Source organism: Mandrillus leucophaeus, unplaced genomic scaffold, assembly GCF_000951045.1.
Source record: "Mandrillus leucophaeus isolate KB7577 unplaced genomic scaffold, Mleu.le_1.0 Scaffold429, whole genome shotgun sequence".
In the NCBI taxonomy this organism is placed as follows: domain Eukaryota; kingdom Metazoa; phylum Chordata; class Mammalia; order Primates; family Cercopithecidae; genus Mandrillus; species Mandrillus leucophaeus.
Window position 1 is genome coordinate 2,015,886 of NW_012104576.1, and position 20,947 is coordinate 2,036,832.

At 42.2% G+C, this 20,947-nt stretch overlaps 1 protein-coding gene across 7 annotated transcripts in view; it reads left to right on the top strand.

The window, feature by feature from the left end:
* The window catches only part of NRP1 (neuropilin 1), a 168,852-nt gene that overhangs the window by 131,885 nt on the left and 16,020 nt on the right, over positions 1–20,947 (top strand). For 3 of the 7 annotated variants that reach the window (XM_011993302.1, XM_011993301.1, XM_011993305.1), the window contains 4 exons: positions 392–723; positions 7,018–7,162; positions 11,311–11,415; positions 16,574–16,633. In XM_011993302.1, the coding sequence (XP_011848692.1) occupies positions 392–723; positions 7,018–7,162; positions 11,311–11,415; positions 16,574–16,633 (642 nt within the window). Of the gene's footprint in view, positions 1–391; positions 724–7,017; positions 7,163–11,310; positions 11,416–16,573; positions 16,663–20,947 lie in introns of those variants that run through there. The other 4 variants (XM_011993304.1, XM_011993303.1, XM_011993307.1 and 1 more) reach the window with 2 other exon arrangements.

Consider the following 20,947-nt stretch of genomic DNA (forward strand, 5'->3'; position numbering starts at 1 on the left):
CCTGCTGTTGGAATAACTTCTATGCATATCTCCAATCCATCATAAACTATGAACTTCTCTGAAGCAGAGCCAGTACTTGATCCAGGGATAAATTCTGGATACCAAAGAGATTGAAATATGAATACTAAACTTAGAAGACCTCATAGCGGGGGGGAATGTATCTTTTATTGAAGATTTGCCTTACTGGGATGTGAGTGTAGAGACGGGAATTCTGACAGTGCAGGAGGAAAGTTTGAGAGAGGGAAGAGTTACTGTAAAATAATCCAGAGACTGAAAATTGTGTATGATTGGGTACCAAGTCATGTCTTTATTCCATATGTTGTATTTTCTTTCTTAGCATGGAGTCGCCCAGAAAATCATTTTACATTATCTATTTCATTTCACCTCCCAGATTATCCTTGCTCCGGAATGTTGGGTATGGTGTCTGGACTTATTTCTGACTCCCAGATCACATCATCCAACCAAGGGGACAGAAACTGGATGCCTGAAAACATCCGCCTGGTAACCAGTCGCTCCGGCTGGGCACTGCCACCCGCACCTCATTCCTACGTCAATGAGTGGCTCCAAATAGACCTGGGGGAGGAGAAGATCGTGAGGGGCATCATCATTCAGGGTGGGAAGCACCGAGAGAACAAGGTGTTCATGAGGAAGTTCAAGATCGGGTACAGCAACAACGGCTCCGACTGGAAGATGATCATGGACGACAGTAAACGCAAGGCAAAGGTGAGGGCTGGGGACTGGCAGGAAATCGTCCCTCGCGTCCTTAACTTCCATCAAGGGCCTCTGGCATTCTCCTGAGGAAGGGCTTCTTTTTTTTTTTTTTTTTGAGACGGAGTTTTCGCTCTTGTTGCCCAGGCTGGAGTGCAATGGCGCGATCTCAGCTCACTGCACCCTCCGCCTCCCGGGTTCAAGTGATTCTCCTGCCTCAGCCCCCTGAGTAGCTGGGGTTACAGGCATGCACCACCACACCAGGCTAATTTTTTGTATTTTTAGTATAGACAAGGTTTCCCCATGTTGGTCAGGTTGGTCTCGAACTCCCGACCAGGTGATCTGCCCATCTCGATCTTCCAAAGTGAAGGGCTTCTTCTTATTTCCTTCCAGCCAGGACATCAGAGGAGGTGTGTCATGGGGTCAGTAAGACCCTTGATTCTAGGAAGACTGGAATATAGCATGAAAAGCGATGTCTGAGATCACATGCAAAAGAATTGCATTGCTGGTCCCATTCCCTGCCTGGAGGGAAGGAGGGACAGCTCAACAGGCAGACAGGAGACAGGGAAGCCCGGGGCTGACAGCAGCTATCCAGCCAGTGCTCAGAACCCCTTGCAGACACCACTCAGTCATTTGGGTCTGCCCTTCCCCCATCTCTCACCTACCTGTAGTTTGTTTTGTTTTTTGATATACATTTTAATTATGGGCCAGGCGCGGGCGTGGTGGCTCACGCCTGTAATCCCAGCACTTTGGGAGGCTGAGTCAGGCTCATTGTCTGAGCTCAGGAGGTCGAGACCAGCCTGGACAGCACAGTGAAGCCCCGTCTCTACTAAAATACAAGAAATTAGCAGGGTGTGGCAGCATGTGCCTGTAGTCCTAGCTATTCTGGAGGCTGAAGCAGGAGAATTGCTTAAACCCGGGAGGCGGAGGTTTCAGTGAGCCAAGAGCGCACCACTACACTCTAGCCTGGGTGACAGAGTAAGACTCTGTCTAAAAAAAAAAAAAAAAAATTAATTAATTGTGATAAAATACACATAATATACAATTTCCCATCTTAACCTTTTTAGTGTGCAGTTCAACAGTGTTAAGTATGTGTATATTGTGCAACAAATCTCTAGAACTTTCTCATCTTGCAAAACTGAAATTCTACACCCATTAAGCAACAACTCCCAGTCCCCCTGCCCCCAGTCTCTGGTGACCACCTCCACTTTCTGTCTCTGTGAATTCAAACCATTTTAGGGACCTCATACTGTATTTGTCTTTTTGTGATTGCTTCATGTCACTTAGGATAATGTCTTCACGGGCCATCGGTGTTGTAGCATTGTGTCAGAATTTCCATCCTTCACAAGGTTGGATAATATTCATTGCCTGTTTATACCACACTTTGTTTATCCATTCACCCACTGATGGATAGTTGAGTTGCTGCCACCTTTAGCTATTGTGAATAATGCTTAAGTATATTTCTTTTTTTTTTTGAAATGGAGTCTCGCTCTGTTGCCCAGGCTGGAGTGCAGTGGCACAATCTCGGCTCACTGCAAGCTCCGCCTCCTGGGTTCAAGTCATTCTCCTGCCTCAGCCTTCTGAGTAGCTGGGATTACAGGTGCCTGCCACCACACCAGCTAATTTTTTGTATTTTTAGTAGAGACAGGGTTTCACCATGTTAGTCAGGATGATCTCAATCTCCTGACCTCATGATCCGCCCACCTTGGCCTCCCAAAGTACTGAGATTACAGGCGTGAGCCACCGTGCCTGGCTTTAAGTATATTTCTTTACACACTGAACCCTTTTAAGATGCAGTAGGCTTTTGATAATCCAGTGAAAAGAAAAGGAAATCTCAACACAAAAATATTCCAACATTCACCAAAATGCACGGTATAATTTTTTTCAACCAAACAGATCTACCTCAGTCACTTAGAGTGATGGCTAAAGTTATTTGGCAGCATACAACAGCAACTTGGAAAGAATACCCTGGAGTGTGCTGGGTGGCCCAGAAGCTGGTTTAGGATTCAAATATGGACCAACCTACAGACAACCAGCAGTTTAAGTTCTGTGTGCTGTGTGGGAATTATATTCAGCAATGATATTTCTCATACCAACACAACTGACCTTTTGGTCTTAGCCTTTCCATCCCTTCTTTGGCCACGACCTACTCCTCTTGTGAAAAACAGATTTTAGCTTATTGAAGGGAATATTACCCTCACTCCCTCTCTAAGCAAGTGTGGGAATTTGGCTTAATATAGTGACTCAGGCCAGAGGCATTGCAGGCAGCAAAGAAGCCAGGCTGTGTCACCAGCTCCCACTCCCTCCAGATGTGAAGCCTCCAAGGAAACCGCCGGCTACCACTAGCGCAGCAGGCCACTGACAGGGCTGGGTGCCATCAGAAATATCTGAATCTCTCCCATCTCTCCCTTCCTGAACTTGTGGTTTCTAAAATATTTTCAGTGTTATATTCATCTCTCTGTGCAGCTACCTTTTTTCTTGTCTCCAGTTCATTTTCCCCTTTTGTGCCTTGTTTGGGGGGAAGAAAAAGCAAAAAAAAAAAAAAAAAAAAATCAGAAACTGGAGTTCCCTTCTGAGTGGATCTTTTCTGAGAAGCAGTGAGCTCTGACTGCATCAGAAAGTGTGAATATGCTGCAAATCAACAACTTCCTGCTGCTGGCGACGGCGGCGTGTGCTGGTGTGACATGTTCTTCAACACTAGGGCTCTGAGAGAGAAAGAAAACAAGTCACCATATGCTTTTGATAGGATGCATCACGTGCTTCCCTGTCTCTATATAATTCATGCGTCTGCAACCAGATCTAAAGCTATCACTCTTCTGTAGTAAATCCAGCACTGAATTCCATGAGAAGCTAACACACATCTTTCAACTTTCACAAAACACTCAATTCAAGATTGGTTGAACGTGTTGGGGTTTATTTCTAAAATATGATTCTATCCATCACTATCATCTTCCTATGATACTGAAAACCATAAAAGCTTCTTCGTTGTTTATATACAGCTTAATCTATGATTCCTTAACACACCCTTCCAGTGAAATAAAATCTCTAAGACAAAAAAAGAAACGGGTGAAAATCTTCCATTTTAGAGTGGCACATGGTTTTTAATTATATGAAGATTTTTAAAACATGCTATATTTAATTTTACAAGTGAAGGCTACCTCTTAAGATGCCAAGTACCTTTTATGTAAAAGTAAAATGAGCACTCTGTTTTGTGAAATCCACAGCACTTGGATGGATTTAAATTTTCAATGCCCTTTCCTCACTCTCTACCCCAAAAATAGTGTGTAATGGGCAAGCTATATCAGAATCTTTGCATTAACTAGACTTTTTAGCAACAGAGAGAAGGTCCAAACACCCTAAGTCCTCATCTTCCAAAACATAATTAGCAACAGAACACAAAGAATTCATAAGTAAGTTTATTATATCAGTTAGCCTAGTTCCATATGGGTTTTCATTACTAATATTCTTCCCAGCTCAGCACTGACAGCTTTTATAATGTATTTACATTGTGTTAATTCTTTGCTCAAGTTAAAATGAAGAGATGAGCCTGGGATTCCACAGATATAAATGCTTTTCTCCTATGCTCTTTGGAGGTATGTTAACATAGACAGAACTTGCATATGTAGTAATGGTATTTTCATTATAATTAGTATCTTACTGACAACAACTTAATTGGGCCTAACAATAATATGTGTCAGAGTCTCAATTACTGGCAGCAATTGCAGTTCTATAAAGAGTGTGGAACCCTGATAGTGAATTTACTTTTGATAAAAAAAAAAAAGAAAGCAATTTTAATTGGAAGAGGCGGGCCTATATTAGCAATGCATTTTTAAACTCCTAGAGGCTTTTCTGAGTTGGAAAAGGCCAATTAATTTACTTCTAGAACTCAGAAACCCGCTGATTCTGTTGCAACCTACCCAATCTGTCTTCACTGACATGCTTCCACTGTTTTGTTATGACATTTCCACCACCGAACAAGCACATATTAGGCTGGTTTTTGATGTCTTGACACAGCTACTGGGCATGGCTCTACTCCTGACTGGCATGGCCTGGGTCCGGCCAGCCACTCCATCTGATCTACCAGGTCTACTAGTCCAATTTGCATCAGATTAAAGACAAATTAATGAAACTAAATGTGTGGCCTTGGGCATAGATGTTTCTTGGACTATGGTGTTTTCACCTATTAAAATCAGGAGACTGGGCCGGCTCGGTGGCTCACGTCTGTAATCCCAGCACTTTGGGAGGCTGAGGTGGGCATATCACCTGAGGTCAGGAGTTCGAGACCAGCCTGGCCAACATGGTGAAACCCTGTCTCTACTTAAAATACAAAAATTAGCCAGGCATGATGGCAGGTGCCTGTAATCCCAGCTACTCTGGAGGCTGAGGCAAGATAATTGCTTGAAGGTTATCTTCAAGGTCGCAGTGAGGCAGAGGCAGTGAGCTGGAGGCAGAGGTTGCAGTGAGCTGAGATCGCACCACTGCACTCCAACCTTGGTGACAGAGCGAGACTCCGTCTCTAAAAAAATAAATAAAGAAAGAAGAGACTGGACTAGATGGTTTGTAAGGGCAGAGGCATCATCGTGGTGTGGTTAAGGGCGCCAGTTAAGACCACCTAGATTTGAGTCCTGGCTCTGCCACTTGCTGTGTGTATGGCCATGGGCCAATGACTTGACAACTCTGTGCCTCAGTTTCCTTGTCTGTAAAAGGACCATAATATAGAATTTACCTCATGGAGAATTTACCTTCATTTGGAAAATTAAATGTAACATGTTTTTTAAATCTCTGAATAGTTAAAAAATACGTGGCCAGGCATGGTGGTTCATGCCTATAATCCCAGTACTTTGGGAGGCCAAGGCAGGCAGATCACTTGAGGTCAGGAGTTCAAGACCAGCTTGGCCAACATGGTGAAACCCCATCTTTGCAAAAAATACAAAAATTAGTTGGACATATTGGTGTGCACCTGCAATCCCAGCTACTTGGGAGGCTGAGACAGGAGAATCACTTGCGCACGAGGGGAAGAAAAAGCAAAAAAAAAAAAAAAAAAAAAAAAAAAAAAAAAAAATTAATCCCACCAAAAAAAAAAGAAATTAAAAATATTGAAAAAAAAAAAGAAAAAAAAAAAAAGTGCTGCTCTAAAATGGACCATTTTATCAGTTTTCTTTTTCACGTTAGAGATTTTTTTCAGTGGAAAGGTGTGTTAGGAATCATAGATTGGGTTCTATAGAAACAACTGAGAAACTTTTATGGTTTTTCAATATTATAGGAAGATGACAAAATGAGTTGTTCTGAGGATTAAATGAGTACATAGATTTTAATCAGTTAGAACAATGCCTTACTCTATCAAACGTCATGCAATGTTTGATATCTAAAAGGACATTCCTTATGATGAGACAATTTTCTTTTCCTCCTCCCCCTCTGCCTTCTCCCATTTGGAATGGGATTAAGAATTATGCTGGAGAAGAGGACACAAGGAGGCTCATCCATTTCTTGAAAAGGAAAACATGGCTAGTCGTTGCTCCATCTTCTCAGAATTCCAGAAAGGATTTTGATCTATCTGGGCATGTGAAAAGGAAACTAAGTCAGTAGCAGCACTGGCAGTGGGTGGCCAAGCTCCTGAAAACTGTCACAGGGACTTCAAGCTAGGAACACACTTCAAAAGAGATGCCAACTCATGCCAGGAGCAGTGGCTCACACCTGTAATCCCAGCACTTGGAGAGGCCAAGCCAGGAGAATCTCTTGCAGCCAGGAGTTTGAGACCACCCTGGGCAACATGGTGAGACCCTGTCTCCACAAAAAATTAGCTGGGCATGGTGGCGCACGCCTGTAATCCCAGCACTTTGGGAGGCTGAGGCAAGCGGATCACTTGAGCCCCTAAGTTTAAGACCAGTCTGGGCAACATGGTGAAACCCCATCTTTGCAAAAAATACAAAAGTTAGCTAGGCATGGTGGTGGGTGCCTGTAGTCCCAGCTACTCAGGAGGCTGAGGTGGGAGGATCACTGAGCCCAGGGAGGGTGAGACTGAAGAGGGGTGCAATTGCACCATTGCACTCCACCCTGGGCGACAGAGTGAGACTCCATCTCAAAAAATAATAATAATGAATAAATAAACAAATGCCATCTGTCACTTCTTAGAGAAGCTTTCATTGTTGTTTCCTTTCTCATTTATGAAAGAGATGTCCACCATTTACAAAGTGGTAGAATGAAGCCTTTTCCTCTGCCCTATTCAGAGTCCTGGTGGAGGGAAGAAACAGTTGCTGAAGGGGAGCACTTTTTTTTTTCTTAATGCCCTGTGTTTTTCATGCTTCACAGTCTTTTGAGGGCAACAACAACTATGACACACCTGAGCTGCGGACTTTTCCAGCTCTCTCCACGCGATTCATCAGGATCTACCCCGAGAGAGCCACTCATGGCGGACTGGGGCTCCGAATGGAGCTGCTGGGCTGTGAAGTGGAAGGTAATTATGATCTCCAGAGTTAATTCTCATTCCTTTTTAAATTTCCTCTTCCACGCATTTAGGCCCCTGATGGCGCCTTTGCAAATTGCCTACCCTTTTCCCTTGGGAGGCCCCATATCTCGGTGCCTGCCCATCAGTGAGGCTCAAAGCTCTGACACATGTCACAAGGCAGCACCTTCACAGTCCTACTTTTGTCTTGGGTTGTTTGACTCTCCTTGGATTATGTGAGATTGTCTCTCTTTACTTAAAAAAAAAAGAGATAATTAATAGAGTTGAAATTCACATAACATAAAATTCACTACAACTCGGTGGCATTTAGCACATTTACAATTCAGTTGTACCAACTCCCCTCTTTCTAGTTCCAAAATATTTCCATCACTCCAGAGGAAAGCCCCTTACCCAGTAAGCAGGCAACTTCCCTCAACCCCTGGCAACCACTTTTGCCTTTTAAATATTATTTAGAGGTCGATATCTGATCCAGTTTCTGTCTGCAGTGTTGATTACCAGCACATAGAAACAGAAAGCAGCCTTTGACAGACTAAGACATCAAGACATTATCCTGGATGAATATCTTAGGCTGCTGCAGAGAAACAGAACTTTACATGAGACAACGTGTCTGAAAGTAGAGTGACGTTACTGCCTACACTTAGATTATTATATGAAGGTCATATCAAGTACAAATTCAGTCCACACGCCGACCCCATGGCTGCACTCTCTTTGAACATATAATGAATGAAATGAATATTTTGAGTTGGTTATTGTACTGTTTAATATATTTATGCACTAGAATCCCCATCTGCCTTAGATTTGGACATAAATGAGTAACCTACACCAGTTTTTCTATCCCCATAGAGGTCTTGCTCCAGCCTAGCTTCAAGAATGACTATTGTTGGCATCCAGATGTTAATCAGCCGAGCATATATGCTCACAGTTGTTTTGAAGAGTGCGTTTTAATGTCACCGTCTTGCAATTTTACAATTATTTGTGTCTTGAGCTACCAAATATAATTATATTCCTGAGCACATTAAATACCATAAAACTTTACTTATGCATGACAGAATCTTCAGCTATCAATCACCATACTCCTGAATAATTCATGGCTACTTTTTCAATGTGTTTATTTAAAAGCAGGCCATTTTCTCCCTTTCTTTACTGTGTGGTTGTTTCCATATCTGTAGTCATGCCCCAGACACCTAAATTATCCAGGCACTATCAACACAGACCAAGAATGTCCATGTGCCAGGACTTTGGCAAAGGATGCCAAGAAAAAGAAGGGATGGGTGGACTCCATTCACTGCAGATGCGTTCGTTCAATTCACAGAGAAACGTGGTCATCTGGAAAGGGAGTCTGCTCTCAGGATGCGAAATCTGTAGCCTGGATTCTGGAAGGCGATGCTCATTTAGGAGGTGGAGTGAATGGAGGGTTGAAAAGATAGCCTGCTGGAAGTTTTGAAAGCACCCTTGCAAAAATTGTAAGGAGAACGTGATGACAGTGAAAGAGATCTGACCTAACTGACTCCATCTTGCTTCTAACCTCCAAGCTGTCCTTGTTCATTCCTGGGCGTAGGTCAAACTAACTTTAGGAGGAACTTGTGGTTTAACTTTGAAACAAAGACAATAACAGCTCTTTCCCAAAACAAACCCCCTTCCTGCCTGGGTACTAGATTGCCTTTGCAAGGCTAACGAATTAACCACAAAATTAGAAATTATGGTTTAGGGAAAAAAAATGAAATTATGGTTTAGGGGTCATGCAGCTGGAGGCTGCAAGATTCTGAACCTCCCCAAATTGCTCCTGGGGACAATGTCACTGTTGTAAAATCTAAGATCAGGGCTTCAGATATTTTGCAGACCCTGTAGTTGATGGATCAGCTGGCACTACCCAGATCGATCAACTGGCTCATCCTGCCTTGTGTCCCCACCAGAAATTGACTCAGCACAAGAGGGCACCTTCGACTCCCTGTGATTTCATCTCAGACCTGACCAATGAGCACCTGCCACTTTTCAACCCCTACTCACCAAATTATCCTTCAAAACCTCAACCCCAATCAATAATAGAACCCCTATCTCCCATACAGTTGTCTCCGCATGAATTAAACTCCATCTCTATTGCAATTCCCCTGTCCTGACAAATCAGCCCTGTCTAGGCAGCAGGCAAGGAGGACTCATTGGGAAGTTAAAGCTTCCACTCTCTAGTGTCACTTCTGTAGTGAGGTAGAAATGATCGGTGAAGGGATTTGCCTACAGATGTTTCCAAGCACTCACAAAAGTGAGGACATTGCCTTGGGCCATATGTGAAACAAACATCTGGGGAAAGTAATGTCAAAGCTTTTTGATATGATTGGTGAAAAGAAATGCTTTTCTTCTCCCTTCAATCAGTAACAGGCCCTTTTTAAATATCTACTCTGTGCCTTGTTCTAGGGGAGACACCTAAGGGAATGCAGGAGAAAGATGCAGTCCACTCCAGCCTCCCAGGAGTGTCTGCCCTAGGTGCTAGCACTTATATTTAAGAAATAAAGAACCATGGGCTGGGTGCAGTGGCTCACATCTGTAATCCCAGCTACTCGTGAGGCTGAGACAGGAGAATCTCTTGAATCAGGGAAGCGGAGGTTGCAGTGAGCTGAGATCACGCCATTGCACTCCAGCCTGGGTGACAAGAGCGAAACTCCAAATCAAAAAAAGAAAAAAGAGATAAAGAACCCCAGAAGATAATATATTTTCAAATAGTAAAACTGGAACATACATATCATTCGCGTCCTCTTTTTTTTCCGTTGAATCAAGTGAATCTAGCTAGCCACTACCTCAGGCCATTTATAATGCGGAACTCCTCCTTTAGAAACAGCTTGATGCATGCAGAAAAATCAGCAAAATGAATAGAGTTTTAAATACTTAAAGGTAGCACATTATCAAGAGCAAGGAGAGCTTAGGGAAGAAAGACAACTGTCTGGCTTGCCAGAGAAGATGCTACTGATTCAATGAGAGCAATACATAGAGGCCAGAATACGGGTGTATGTGTTTTACAAAAAAGTCTGGATTGCAGGCCTGAATGGCATGTATGTTATTTGCACATGGTAACTTCTTAGTTATTACTGGTGTGTGTCTTTGGGCCATTGAAGAAGCTGAAACTTAGCTTTGTTTCTCCACGTGCCATAACTCTGCTTGGTGTTTCAGCACCATTCAAAGAATGTCAGATTTTTACTGAGAAAGCAGCAGTTACTGACACATTCCTATTGGCCAGAAGAGAACAGCCCCCAGCCACCAACATCTTATATGGTTCTCAGACATCACGAGAACTATCCATTATCTCAAGTCTTATAAAGTGAAATGTAATGCCAAAAACTGTAAAATATTAAACAGATTGCAAAAATGAGTAACAGGCTGAAAAAAAATAGCTGAACGAAATTTAAAGGACTTCAAAAGCAGTCTTTGATTAATGTTGGATACCTTTCAACTGCAAATTCAGAGATATAGGAATACCTGTGAACAGTGGAATGCAGTCCTATGAGAGTTCATGTAAAATGACCCCGGGATATCTGAGACAACTTCTCTCACACACCTGCCCTGGAGAGAGGGCTCACAGTTTGAGAAGCTACTTAAAGAGAAATGGAATCACTGTTTTTTGTTTGTTTGGTTTGGTTTGGTTTGGTTTTAAAAAGCACTATTGCATTAAATGTGAATGTTGACTCCCTTCGGGGAAGAATTATAATATAAACTTAGCAAACTTAGTCAGTACTAAGAATATAAAAGAATTTATGACAAGTGAGTGCTCTAACACCTCGAAAATGAAAGGGAAAACATTTCAAGCAAAATCTCTATCTTCAAAGTTCTCAACTCCAGGGTCCTGAATAAATAACCAGTGAGAACTCAAGAGCTTTTCAGAAGAAGGATGTTTATGTAGATAACAACGTATAAAATGCTAAGGCAGCCAACTCTACTCAGCAGATATGAATCAAATACCGAAAAGCAGGCTCTGCTATTGTACATTCTGCAGAATCCAAGCATATCTAGCTCCTGAAAGAGAGGCAAACCATGCCCCTGGCCTTCTTACCGCAGATTAAAGTTTTCTGCATAAGCGTTAGCAGATCCAACAGCCAGAGGCTTGAGAATACATTTCCAAGGTGTGAGATAATAATCCTTGGATCTTGTTTCAGCCCCTACAGCTGGACCGACCACTCCCAATGGGAACCCGGTGGATGAATGTGATGACGACCAGGCCAACTGCCACAGTGGAACAGGTGATGACTTCCAGCTCACAGGTGCAGAAACCATCTTCATCCCATTGCTGTACCATTTCAGTTCATGTCGTAGTTGGGACCAGCTAACGCCTGTGTGTGTGCTTATAACTCCGCATGGCAAAGAGCTGCCCAGGAATAGAAGCTGCCTTGCCAGAACACGTGCATCTTCATTTCATCATGTCATCTGGATAGACGAGTTGTTCTTAGTAGCCACAACCACTTGAAACAACAATTTGAGCCATTTTCAGAGCCGAAGGCTAGGATTATCTTAACTGAATAAGAATTTCTCCATGGCTAAATGTGCTAAACTGACCCTTATTTTCAGCCCCCCCCCTCATAACACGTGCACCGCCCCTACATAACCACACACTTCAGAATGTTTATTTTCATTTTCTAATGAGGACAAGTTTTTTTGAGTGGATCCTTTATCCAACGAATGGATAAAATTAGGCTTATATTTGAAGTGCGGCATTTAGGTTGGGATTTGGTAAATCATTATACATTAACATTTACAAAGGCAGAATTAGTTGCTATTTCACATCACCACCGGCCAGCAAACACATCAGCGATGTTGTGTGCCGAATGTCTCACTAATTAATCTAGAGTATTACTCTCTAATCTCCTAAAACCCTAAAAGCTAGGAAGTGACCTTCTCTTCCACTTGGAATGGCAAAGCAAGTATTAGGCAAGTGGAGAAATGGGATTACACCATTTGGAAATTGGCCGAGGCACTAGGGTTTTCACCCTGTGGTTGCAAAAGGTATCGTGGGACTTTTACTGCTCCCTGGGTCAAAATGCAGTTTCAATAGCATCTGACTCTCATTTTAGATTAAAAGTGAGCTTTTGAATGCAGGTCTGCGTTTTTACCCAGAAGGGACTCGGAGAGCCCACATAATTAATTTCCATGGGCAAAACTGAAGGCGTTACCATGTAACTTCATAATAAGGCCATGTTACTGGCTAATGCATTCATGCAAAATCTGGAAGGAAATGTCCTACAGTACATTTCCAATTATTTCAAAAGCTCTCCTCTGAAGGAGCGAGAGAGCTCCACACTCTGAGATGGAATAAAGAGTAAAAGAAAGAAAAAAAATTGAAAATCTACCCCAGAAATTTGGTACTATGAACTGGGTTTACATTTAAATCCCACCCCCTAAAGCTGTCTCTCTCCAAATTTCCAGAATAATCATTTACATTCATATGGCCAATAAATGTCACATTGCTATGAACTTTTGAATGCTTGTATACAAGCAGCCACAAGCCACAAAACTTAGTTTAATTAATGCAGAGGCATATTCTGTGTAAGATGTCAAGTTCAAGTTGAAAACTCAACCGCTGATATAAAAAACAGAGTACTATTCCATGAACCAAGTCCTCTGGAAGCTTCCCGGGGTTGCCTGTAAACATTCTGCCACAAACCTCAGACTTTTTACAGACCCCGTCACACATCCATAGTGAAATTTCTCATAAAAAAGGAATGATTGCAGGATCCCAGTGTACCCTTTCAATTGCCCTCTTGTGGAAGGAGTTCTTTTCTTCATAAACCCTAAAGTGGTCAGTTAATATTGATTAGAAACAAAGCCTCAGATTTACTCCTCATATCAGAACAACCAGCCTTCTCATTTTTGCATTAGTTCATGACTGAGTCAATTGAAACTGAAGCCTTTGAATGAAATAGGGCGAGTATGTTAGCCTGGAGCAAATTGTGTATGGCAGCGAGTTACAAACCACAGAAAATGGGTCATTTATAGCGGAAACACTGACAACCTTTCAAAACTGTAAGGTTTTGCTTTACCTACAGCGTTTAAATTATTTCTTTGGTAGATAGAAGAAAGTTCATTCTGATTTTTTCTTTTTACATATTACCATGGCGAAAAAGAGTTATTCCCAGATCAGCACGTTTGTCTCAATAATTCTATAAATACTCTCATATATTAAGAACCGCTGAGGATGTTGATAAGGCCTGTCCCACACCTCCATCAAGAAGAAGTCATTTTAGAAGACATTTTCATGCTTCATATCCATTTATTGCAAGAAGGCAATCTTTTTCTTTTTAAAACATTTTGTACTTTACAAAACTATTTGCTATTCTTTTCTGAAAATGGATGTGCTCACATGCCATTGTTTGCAAGGGGCAAAAACCTCACCTAACCCAGACACCTTTTTGTATGGAAACTACACATCTCCTATGCTCACGAGCAATTTTGCATCCTTTTTGCTAATTCTGGCACAGGCTTTGCTGTCAGGACTACAAACGTTGGATGTTTAGTGTGATGAAACCAAACCAAGAGCGTTATTGCTTTAACCCTGATAGGTGGAACATGGAAATTGGGATCAATGCTGTCTTTAGGGGTTGTCTGTTCCTTAGCACAGGTGTTGATTTAATTTATTCTCCTGGGGTGACCTACCTGTATCTAGAGGGGAGAAATATTGTAGTGAAATGCTTGTTACTTAAAAACCATGCCGAATTCCAGGTGTGCTCTACCAAATGCATGGAAAGGAGTAGAATGTGCTCTCCCAGACCTCCTAGCCAAGGTGAAGATGCTTCCCTCAAGTTACTCATTTGCAAATGCCTTGGAAGTCATTAGATAATACACTTGGCCTCAAAGGCACCAGACAGCTAAATTTTACGTTGGAGCTGTGTATACCCAACAGTGGAATTTGCTTCCCAACCTATAGCAAAACCGATTATGCATATCAGTTTTAAAAAGCAAATTTTCACCTTGAATCTTTCTCCTATAAGACCACGGGGAACAGAATGCTAATGTATTCTGGCCTCCCTCCAATTCTGCCATTATAGATTCACCTTCTTAACCCATAGTACCTATAATTCCTTCTTCCTAGTGCCTGCCTTGTTGAGGCCTTGCACACATGTGACCACTCATCCAGCATATTTGCTGGGAGAACTGAGGTACCGTGATTTGGTGCTGCAGTTGATTAGCCTAGAAATCTTAAGACCATTCCAAGAGCACAATTTTATGGCTCTCTGATTCATGCTATGGAAATGTAACATGATTTCTGATCTGTGGGAACTGCCAGATAGGCCTGGCCCGAATAAAGATCATCACAAATCTTTATTGAATTATATTATTGGGAAGTGCACAATTATGGCACCCTGTAACCACCTCCAGAACTTTCCATGGTAGTCGTGGGCCCACCCCATTCACTTACCCTGAATTGGTTCAATACTGTATCTGGATATAACAGGTTACTTCCAACCATAATCTGCATCATGGATAGACATAAGGAGAAACAGCTTTCTCAAGCACCTATGTAATAAACAGCAAACCACTGTTTCCCAAACTCAGTGGGTTATAAGACTCATCTGAGAAGCTTTCAAAAATACAGATTTTGGCCGGGCATGGTGGCTGACACCTGTAACACCAGCACTTTGGGAGGCCAAAGCGAGAAGATCACTCGAGGTCAGAAGTTTGAGACCAGCCTGGGCCAGATAGCGAGATCCCTGTCTCCAAAAAAAAAAAAAATATATATATATATATATATATATATCAGCCAGGCTTGGTGGCACACACCTAGTCCTGGCTACTCAGGAGGCTGAGGCAGGAGGATCCCCTGAGCCCAAGAGTTTGAGGCTACAGTGCATGATGGCACCACTGCACTCCAGCCTGGGTGACAGCAAGACTCTGTCTCAAAAAAAATACAGATTTCAAAGCCTTACGCCTAGAGATTCCAATTCTCATTTAGGTCTGGAGAGGACAGGTGGATGGGAGACTGCAATTTCAACAAGCGTTCTGGTGATTCTTATGGTTGGGCAAGTTTAAGAACACTACTTTACAACAGAAGTATAATGATGAACAGTGGGAAATGGGTGAGTGAGTAAAGGGGTGGAAGAGAAGGTGAAGCTAAGTCTCAATAGACAAGGTTACAGCCTGTCCCCTGACCAGTGAGATGCAGTAGACCTGCACTCATTGGAAACTCACAGCAGTCAGGGTATTACTTGTTCAGTCTGTGAACAAGTTTCTCCTGTTCTTGTTCACAAGAACTGGGACTGTGAAATGTTTCTCCTGTTCTCCTTTTCCTGCTGCTTCCTGCAGCTTCTCCAAACCACATACAGGGCAGAGTATTTGTTCTTGAGGAAAGTAAACAGCTCCAGTAGCCAAACAGAGGAGGAACCCATAGCACCTTACTTTAAACCCTCAGTTTTCCAGTTTTTAAAATAGGTTGTGAGGACTAGCCTTGCAACTTCCCTGAAGGCACACACCTGAAACCTTGGAAAACGATTTAAAGATTAGAGGTTGAGGTCAAGTTTAATACCCAAGTCACCGAGGAGGTGACTTTGCTTTTGCAGAGGCCTTTGCTTTTCACTGTTGCAATTGTGTGCTGTGTTTTGTCTGGGAATCAGTGAGTGCCCATGGAGTGAAGTCCCAATTTCTGGGTGCCTTCTGAATGTTTTGTAAAGAAAGGTGTTAGGATACGTTGTCTACTTGAAAATTGCAGGCTGGGCACGGTGGCTCACACGTGTAATCCTAGCACTTTGGCAGGCTGAGGTGGACGGATCACTTGGGGTCAGGTGTTCAAGACCAGGCTGGCCAATATGGTAAAACCCTGTCTCTACTAAAAATACAAAAATTATCTGGACATGGTGCCACATGCCTGTAATCCCAACTACTCAGGAGGCTGAGGCAGGAGACTCGCTTGAACCTGGGAGGCAGAGGTTGTAGTGAGCCGAGACTGTGCCACTGCACTCCAGCCTGGGCAACAGAAAAAAACCAAAAAAAAAAAAAAAAAAAAAAAAAAAGAAAGAAAGAAAGAAAAAAAGAAAGAAAATTGCTAAGAGATTAAAGTGTTCTCACCATAAAGAAAGCCCAAAATAGGTTTATGAAGTAATGCATATGTGAACTAGCTTGATTTAGCCATTCTACTAAGTGTACCAAAACATCACATTGTATGCCATAAATATATACAACTTCTATTTGTTAATTTAGACAATTATTTTATCTGTAAATTTTTAAAAGAAGTATGTTAGGTTAAAAAATGGTTTATTTGAATTTGATATTGTGATGAACAAAATTGAAGGGAAACAATTGCTATCACTGAAGTTAAAAGGATTTTTCTATGGAAAATATTTGCCTCTGATAGACATTTGTAAGTGTACATTTTTCTCCTGCATATTCGCTACCGTTTTCTTATTTTTGCATGTTGCTGTTTTTGTTTTTCAGGTGGCACCACTGTGCTGGCCACAGAAAAGCCCACAGTCATAGACAGCACCATACAATCAGGTATCAAATAAAATATGAAATGTGGCAGATTCCATGTACCTCTCTCCTCTCCGCGGCTGCGCTCCTCGCTTTCAGTTTCCCTGAAAGTCCTAGAAGGAGAGATGCCACACAGCATCTGGTCTCCAAGCATGAGCCATAAATATTGCTTTCCTTTCATCCACATGTATATGCAGCAGGGAGTGAGATTTCCTTCTCCATCAGTAATTGCCAAATGGTGACAATCCCAGCTCTCCACTGAAGGAACGGAGTAACATACTTTGTTTAAACGCAGCACATCTAGGACATGGATTGTGTTTGCAAACTACAGGAGAAGGAAATCTCACAGGCAGCACAGCCCGACTATTTATTTTCATCGCAATCCTGCAAAACCCAGACAGGCAAAGTTTGTCGGTTTTGCCTGCCATGGAGTTGGCAGTTTTACAACAGCGTTTCCAGTGGGCGTGCCATGAAACGGGGTTCAGGAAACCGCAGTTTATAATTGTGCACGGAGAGAAGCACACCCTTGGGAACAGCACCTCCTCATCCTTTTATTAATAGAAAAGCGTAACGACTTTTAAAGCTCTTGGTTTGCTGTCGATCAGGGGCCAGTCACGGTTAAACGGTGGCCTTCCTCTCGCTGGCCTTTGTGTTTAGTTAGTATCCTGTAAAATTCTTCCCGGCAGACATACACGAAGGGAAACAGTCAGTATAAGCAATCAGAGGTTTTAAATACTTTAAAGTTAATCATTAGAGTAAGGTGAGCAGGTCAGTTTTCCAGCTTTCTCCCATTTCCTCTATTGAAGCCCTCTCAGCCTTGGCCTCTGCAGTCATTTATTAATGGGGCGTGTGGTGTATATCAATGTTTCCTCAACGGTATGACACTACCCAGCTAGGCAGAAAGTAGAAAGGGCCGCCCTAATTAGTATGCTTTCTTAAAGGACGCTGTCACTGTTGACCTGATTAAACTGCAAAACAAACTTCTCTTCGGTCGAACTTAACCCCCAGCTGCCCTGTAGCATGTTCAGGTTGACAAAATTCCTGCTACCACACAGCCCAGACACCCCCTACAAAACCAAGAGATGAAACAGAAGAGTCACTGCCGAAATTCAGAAAACGGTGTAGTCCTACACACATCTTAAGTTGTAAAATATGGCTTTCAAAGACTGTGCGGGCACCTCCCATAACTGAAGGTACTCATGAGAACAGCCCTGCCTCTCCTTTTCTTTGTACCTTTCCTGTAAGTTCTCAGCCCTTGGGAAGATTTTCTGTGGATAAAGGGTAATGACCACCAGTTGGTTCTCTATGTCCTTTCTGGGATAGGGAAGAGGGGTGAGGTGAATAAATGAAGTTCTGATCACATAACAAACCTTTTAGCTGTTGTTGCAGTTTTTTCTCTTGCCAGAGAGGTAATTAAAGCCACTATGAAGTTGCCAGCTAATTTATTTCATCTCATCCCTCTTCTCCTTGACTATGAAAGGGGGTAGGGATCGTTAAAAAAAATAGAAGTGAACAAGAGCTGTGTAGAAAATGGAAAGTTATATCAGATTCCAAATCTAGGTAATCTTCCCTGAATGTTGAAGGTCAATATTGTCAGAGCAGGAGTGGTTTTGTTAACATATTTGATTTGTGCACAATCTCAAGGTCACTTGAGGGATGGCTTCTCAGAGGGGCCAGTCGTTCTTGTCACAGAGTCTACTGTGGTCAGAGGGCAGGTGTGCGAATTACAACAGTAGGACCTATTGCTATCACCCTCTGAACAAGTGCAGTTCAAACCACACGGGTCTACTGATCGGGGTGGTCTGACCCGGTTTGAATTTCACAGTCAGTGCAGAGTCCTTTGCAAATTGACTTGCTTTCCTGTTTCCCCATTGTCTAAGTCATGAATCTGGACTCCAAGTCTCTGTTTGTGGCTAATGGACTGTCTGACCTTCCTGGAAGGAGTTCTGTTGATTGTAACCTCCTCGCTAAGTCAATGCCCAGAATATTGCACGGGGACTTGAGCATGCTTCAGCCAGGGGTCAGGTCTGACTCTGAAGAGCTGACCTGGTGGCCCAAGTCTCCTGATACTTTGATCCACACTGTTCTGCAGGATTCAGATTCTTCAAGTGTCGTCACAAGCAGCAGTCAATGAGACCTCAAAACCTTCATCATAATTCCATTTTGCCATTACAGACTCAACTCAGAGTCTTACGATTTCATCTTACTGATTCTCATCAACATAATAAACTCCATGGGCATGTAATATTTATATACTTTTATGTAATCAGATGCAGAAAAGCTGGTTAACCCTCCACCAGCAAGTGATGGGATCCTTATATTTTTAATCCAGTTCTCTCTGGCGAGAGCTCTAACCCTCTGAGGCTCCTCCAGCATTCCTGCAGCAGCTCGGAGTATATTCATCACCTATGATTGTATGGGCCTGAGCACCTCTGCTTGTTTAGACTGAAAGACTAGTCTATGAATAAGTGAGTTAATCTGCTCTATAGAAGTTTGGAATATCAGATTTAAAAATTAAATCCTTATGCATGCATGTGGTGCTAATGATCCAACTTCAGGCAAGATGGGTTTGGCAAGCACAGCTGGTACTTGCTCTCAGAGGCTATAAATTTGTTTTAAGTTCAGAATATTGTTTCCTGCTATTTTTAAGAGTCAAGAAGGGATTTAGCTGGATTACCCCCATTGAATTTAATGAGAGTTGTGTGCCCCTCCAGGGCTTGGGTAATATTTTGAAAACGTAAACGTCAGTAGTCCTATATGTTTGTTTCATTCATTCATTTGCTTTTTTTCTTTTCTTTTCTCTCTCCCTTTCTCCTTTCCTCTGTCCTTCTCTCTTTCTTTTTCCTTTCGATAAATGTTTATGGGTAGTTTGTGTGTTTGTCTTTCTAGCCAAGCTGAAAGGTCACTCCATAACCCTCCCCAACAAAAGGCATTGATTTAAAAACATATCCTTTAAATAACCAAATTGCCACAAGTTATGTGATCAAGACAAGAGGATAAAAGGGCAGTAAAATACAAAAAGTTAGAGCAATTCACCTTGCTAAATGTACAGAATGAGGAAGGACATTGGAAGGTAAAGGCAGACTGTCATTCTCTGAAGCGAGAAGTGCCTGAAACATTTTTTCAGGCAAAGGGGTTCCATGTCCTGGTCATTTCAAAAATATCCAAGTTCCTACATTTTATGATAGCATCAGAATATTAATAGCCACAATAATGGATGATGTTGTTTTCTGTTCTATAGATAATAAATGTAATGCATTAACAAGGTAAATATAGGCAGAACTGTGTGTGCTGGGGTAGCTTTCATTATCCTGAATGTGCATGTTTTATAAAGTGTATTTAAGCAGAAAAATCAATACCACACACACATTAACATGTTCCGATATTAACATTTTCTAACATGAGATTATGCAACAATACATTTCAGGGTCGTAGGCGTTGGCATCCAAGGTGGCTCAATCATTCAGTCACCGTTCAGTTGACTGTACTTCATCTACATAATTCAATCTTGCTGCAGAAAAGTGTGGTAAATTTTGGAGCGGGTTTCCCATGCCTTAAGAAGTCCTGTTTCATGGCTATGATAGACTAAACCTGAAATATATCTCTCTGATGACACTATAGCTGTGAAAAATATAGCCTTTTTGCACTAAATGTAAGTGCTCATGTTAGACACATCACATAGCTTACTAGTTTACTTTCCCAAATTGGCTCTGTCTAGCCTTTGGGAGGTCACAGCATCATTGGGAGAATCCAGACTGCTCCTTTTTGATAGTTCTTATGGCGAATTCCTTCCAAAATTTGACATTAGCCCTAGAAAAGGGTTTCTTACAAACTAAAAAGGCAAAGTAAACCATTCTTATCTATTCCATAAATCTTCCCATTAAAATTCCTCCTACCATTGGGGGAGGGGCTGTGGAGACCAGGCTCAGAGCAGAAAGCGAGATACTTTGTATTAAACACGAGCAAGTTAAAGAGAAGCTCAAAAGGAGATAAGGTCTTGGCCTGACCCTAATACAGCATCTAATACCAGACTTCCCTTATTGTTCATAGGGATTCCTTTGAGGCTTATTTTTAAGTTCAACGGGCCAGACGCCCCAGGCGCCTCCCTGTTTGTTTCAATGCTGCCATCTCGTGGACTGCCTACACTCAGTGACCAGCCTAGAGGCCCTTAGTCACCGGGGAAAGCAGCTGCGTCTGTGGGCTTCATTCTTTATAGGGAAGATGAAAGAGGGGGCAGAAACCTGAGAATTTCATCTTTAGAATTTTTTTTATTGTTAGCTTATGTTTAGGAAAACAACAGTCATACTTGGGATAAGTAGCGATGATTTCATTTTTCCC